At 43.2% G+C, this 5,000-nt stretch overlaps 1 protein-coding gene across 2 annotated transcripts in view; it reads left to right on the forward strand.

Annotated features, from left to right (window-relative positions):
* Positions 1 to 5,000, forward strand: part of LOC113804068 (calcium-activated chloride channel regulator 1) — a 15,319-nt gene that overhangs the window by 705 nt on the left and 9,614 nt on the right. For both annotated transcript variants that reach the window (XM_027354900.2, XM_070132176.1), the window contains exons 2-8: positions 1,425 to 1,540; positions 1,726 to 1,907; positions 2,137 to 2,333; positions 2,825 to 2,961; positions 3,180 to 3,345; positions 4,122 to 4,286; positions 4,545 to 4,871. In XM_027354900.2, the coding sequence (XP_027210701.2) occupies positions 1,425 to 1,540; positions 1,726 to 1,907; positions 2,137 to 2,333; positions 2,825 to 2,961; positions 3,180 to 3,345; positions 4,122 to 4,286; positions 4,545 to 4,871 (1,290 nt within the window). The remainder of the gene's footprint in view (positions 1 to 1,424; positions 1,541 to 1,725; positions 1,908 to 2,136; positions 2,334 to 2,824; positions 2,962 to 3,179; positions 3,346 to 4,121; positions 4,287 to 4,544; positions 4,872 to 5,000) is intronic.

The following is a 5,000-nucleotide window of genomic DNA, read 5'->3' on the forward strand; positions in this document are numbered from 1 at the left end:
AATCGGTTGTCAGGTCACATCAACATTTTTGTTCTTTTATTTTATAAAATACCTAAACGACAATGGCATAAAAATAAGGCACTTTAATTACAAAGTCCAAAGATTCAAGGTATATAAATTAATAAACAATATAGAACACATCTAACCATAAAACTAAAAATGCACCCATGAGAGTGCTGTTCGAGAGCGCTGTGAATCAGTGCCGCAAGTGCTCTCCTCTGAGGAATCCAGTCGTTAATGTCCATAGGCTCTGTTAAATATTCACAGGCGCTAACTTTTTGCATGCTTTGGTACTCTTCTGTCACTTTTGTCAGTTTCTTGAATAATTCTGAAAGTATTTCCCCCTTTCCCCAGTGAAAAGGATCTATTCGTAATGCCTTAAGCTGACCTTGAAATATTCGCTCGTTATTTTACGTTTATACGACAAGACCTTTCTTAAAACGTACACTAAGAATCGAGTTCCTCTCTTCGACATTAAAGTTGCAAATCCATGTGCGTGATGATTTTAAGGGGGTGTCTAACTAGCACAATTTCCGTGTTTTTTTTCTCGCTACCTCTTGTATTTTGGATGAATGCGATAAATTCCAGTCAAACGATAATTATCGTTTTCGCTGGCAAGTTTCCGTGGTCTGTTTTGGTTCAAATGATAAGCTATAATAGATAATCGTTATAGTAATGTAAAAAAAGCATTTATAATATAAAACGATTCAAACAGACAGTCTACACTGTAAATAATATTTTAAAATTGGCAAAATTCTCTCTTGTATTTAATAAAAACAGATACAAGTTTGTAACTAGCTGCTCGCCTGTTTGTTTACATTTGTGTCGTTCCCCCGTCAGCTGACTCGATGAGAATAGCGAGAATACGCCCTTATTTAGCACTATACAATCGTTGTTTCGCATTAAATCGTCGCCACATACCCTGAATAACGTCCATCATCGCCAGAGCCTGTGCGGGGATTGAACCCATATTTCTGTGTTTAGAATTTTGGTCGGACTGTATCCGTGGTTCTCATCGCTAGTGTGACTGCGCGAGCCAAAATGACCTCGATTTCCGTGGTGCCAGTGGAAAAGTAATGCCGAAAAAGTCCAAGTGTGACACGGCCTTTCGTCTCTTCTATGATCTTATTTAGAACAATTGTATCCCCTAGTTTCATTTGCAAACTAACCATGCAAAAATCCCTAGGCCGCCTTGAGAGCCCCAAGGGACGTGCAGCTTTTTACGTCAATCGTGGGTCCTCTGTCAGTGATGGACAGAGATCCAGAATAAAAAGAAAAAGCGAGACTTCCTTCGGTGACCCTATGTGTTAGCTTAGATTTTATAAACATTTTCTTTCTGGTGGAAAAGCAACCATGATCATGCACCTAGCGATGAAAATATGAGCAAGAAAGACATATTTCTCTTCTTTCCTCTCTTGTTTCAGAATGTGGTGCAGGAAGCTTCAAACGTTCTTACCAAAGCTACCGGCGACCGGATTAAGTTTGGAAAGATGACAGTCCTTTTCCCCGAACACTGGGAAATTCTATCGCCGATTTTACCGTAAGACACTTTTCATTGTTACTAAACACAACATATCCAGATTCACTCTCGCCGTTTCTCGACTGACCGAAATCATCACTTGTCTTCATCACCCACCCCGAATTCGACTCACTCTCACCATCTTACCCAATTTTGAATTATTATCTTCTTTTATTCACTATATCTATTCAACTCTTGTTGAATAGAAATACTAAAGTCGAGAGCGTGTACCTGGCGAGCGCAGAGGCCCCTCATCTGCTGGTGGCCGACAAGCATCCGGTTATCGCGGCGCCGGCGTGGACCCAGCACCGTCTGCCTTGCGGCCATCCTGGTGACTTCATCTTCCTGGATAGATCTTTCCTGAACGATACGTCCGATTCCCGAAGAGGTAAAGGTAGAAAATACTACCTGTGATCCGTAATGATTTGAGGTTTACCGTGTTTTCGTTTTATCTTCTCGTTGGCACATTTTCCTTGTGTGATGAAGCGTTAAATGCAGTAAAATGTTATATAACTGAGTCTTCCCGACAGCAAAACTAAGAAACTTTTTACTTATTCCATTCTCCATCTGTCCGTCCTGGGCCCTTGGTCTCAAGAACCTCGCCTCGCCTCTTGCAGGAAAGAAGCTCGCGCAGGAGTGGGCGAAGTACCGCTGGGGCGTCTTCGAGGAGCACGGGTATAAGGGCGACCCCCTCTATCCCTTTACAAGAGAAGGCACAGAAGCAGGGAAGGAGGAGAATAATCTATGTCTGGACGGAGGGAACTGGCTGAAATCAACGTCTTCCCTTCTCTCTCTGGCGGACAACCACGGGGAAGTAAGGCTTGGGGGCTTGTCGTTTCATTTGCTTAGTTTTTTCACCGAGTTTCTCTTCTCTCTCTTCCCTCTCTCTCCCGCCTCCCCCTCTCTGATCCTCCTCCTCCCTTCCTTTCTCTCTTTCCCTATCTGGCTGATTGTCTGTCTGTCTCATTATTATTATTATTATTATCATTATCTCTCAGTCTATCTCTCGCAGTTTTTCTCTCAGACTGTCTCCCTCTGATTCCCTATCTCTGATGATCGCACCTCTAATATTTATTTCCACGCAGATTCATTAAATCCAGTGACTTGACGCGATTCTATAAAATCTATGGGCAACTTTGGGTGACTGAAACAAGTAACTGAGCTGGACACATTTAGCATTAAAGTGCAGCACGAAGAAATGTGACAGCAAGGTCCTTTTTTCCTTGGGTCCGGTTTGTCCGAACCCAAAGGCATTCTCCGTGATTCTCGGTTTCAGTGTATTTCAGCGCTCATTTTATGCTTCAGGATGAGTGGAAAAGCATCATCCAGTTCTGTGACTCAGAGAATCACGTCTTCACTGAGTCTCGCCACAATAACCTTTGTCAGGGAAAGAGTGCGTGGGAGATCATGAGAAGTCATGCAGATTTTGCACTAAATTCCAGGTAATTCAATTAATGCTGTTGTGTTTCTTAAAACAATAGTATAAAATAAAATAGGCTTATACATATGCATACTTATGCCCACCGCTCATACACGGAAAACACATACACATACAAGTATCAGAAATATCTGATAATAATCATGAGATCGCATCTCACACACACTTAAACAAGACATCTTTTCCACACCATTCATCATAATCCAATTGATTTTCTCACAGCGAACCAGCCAGTGGATTGATAATTAACGTGGAACATTTACGGCGAGAGTACATTGTGCTTCTGGTGGAATACACAGCGGACATGGTGAACGTAGATCATAAGTGGGAGTACCTGCACGACAGTGTGATTCAGTACCTGCTCCATGATCTCGCGTGGGGTACCAAGGTTAGTACCACCGATATGGGGAATAAAGAATAAGCAGACCGTTAGGAAATGAAAAGAAATTAAGAGAAATTGATTAAGGGAAATGGATGATATACAGTATACTCTGGAAATGATCGAATAGAAAGAATGTACAGGCGACTTAGAATACCACAGATAGGTAAGATAGAGTGAAACAAAGATACAGGAAAGCGAGGGAATAGGAAGTCAAAAGGGTATCCTGGGTCTCCTTCTCGGCCTCTTGGGCGACTTCCTGGGTCTCCTTACCGGCCTCTTGGGCGACTTTACTCATTCCATAACTGAACGTAACTCAACAGTTAGTCAGTCTAGGAAGCGTAGAGCAGAGGACATTTGTCTCTTACTTTATATTTGTCCAATTGCGTAGTCAGTACCTTTAATCGTGAACCTTCGAATGTACAGACGACTTAGAATACCACAGATAAATAGGATAGAGGGAAACGAGGATAAAGGAAAGCGAGGGAAAAGGAAGCCAAGGAGGTATCGAGAAAAGGCGAGAGTTTAAAAAGGTAAAGTGAAGGAGGGTTCAAACCTCAAATTCTCATTATTTCATTCTATTTAACAATTCTGAAACTCGCTCCCCAGTTGGAGAATCAACGTCTTAGAAGTTAAGATCGATACACAAGTCAATATTTTGCGACTTGGAAATATCCAGAATAAATGTTTCATAATCACCGCTTCCACTTTATGGTTAGGTCACCCTTGACCCTTATTTCGTCCCTCAAAGAGACTTCTGCCGGTGCTAAGAGCCTCTCCCTCAGGTGTGGGTGATGGCCTTCGCCTCTGACGTCCACCTGGTCGCCGAGGTCGCGCTCACGTCCGCCGGCGCGCGCCAGGCTGCAGCCGAAGCGCTGCGCCAGTTCGCGAACGAGACCGAGCCGGGGCTTTGCCGCGACCTGCAGATGGCGATTGGAGAGGCAGCCACGGTCAGTGTTTCATCAAGGGGTTAAAGGTCAAAGAGAGAAAAATGAAATTAGAACAAGAAGTAAAGGAAAGAACGTAAAAATAGTCAGCAATCCCTTACTGCATTTTAGTGACGATAATGAATCGATTAAATCTATATAATCATTTCTTGAGGAAAATTTCCTTGGAATAACTCAAATGATAACCTTATCTTTGGCGATGCTTATTTGCAAATAGAATGTGCAACTATTCTATTATGCGATGAAAAATCATCTTTCCAGGTGTTATATTCCAACCCATTGGCACGTGACCACGGCAAGATCATCCTGATCACGCAGCCTCCGGACGAAGTTCCTTCAGAGAATTTCTTCTGTCACGAGATGAACGCCGTCGACCTCGGCTCGGCTCAGAGCGGCCGACAGGTGATGTCGATCCTATACATCACAAACGCTTCCTCAAATACCACGTGGTACGAGACAATGGCGTCGAATCCCCCGGGAAAGGTTCTGAGAGTTGAAGACTCCCACGCCACGCTGCATACGAAGATCAAACTGCTGGATTACCTGCACCAGCTGGACCAGGCCTCTTCTGACGGCGAGCTCTTGCAGGTAGGGAGGATTTCTGGGCGGGTTGCGCGGGCCAGATAATGCAATGCGATGACATTAGTAATCATAATGATAACAATCATAGTGATTGTTATCATTGTAATAGCAGTATTGATGAACAATGATAATATA

Source organism: Penaeus vannamei, chromosome 17, assembly GCF_042767895.1.
Source record: "Penaeus vannamei isolate JL-2024 chromosome 17, ASM4276789v1, whole genome shotgun sequence".
Taxonomy (NCBI): domain Eukaryota; kingdom Metazoa; phylum Arthropoda; class Malacostraca; order Decapoda; family Penaeidae; genus Penaeus; species Penaeus vannamei.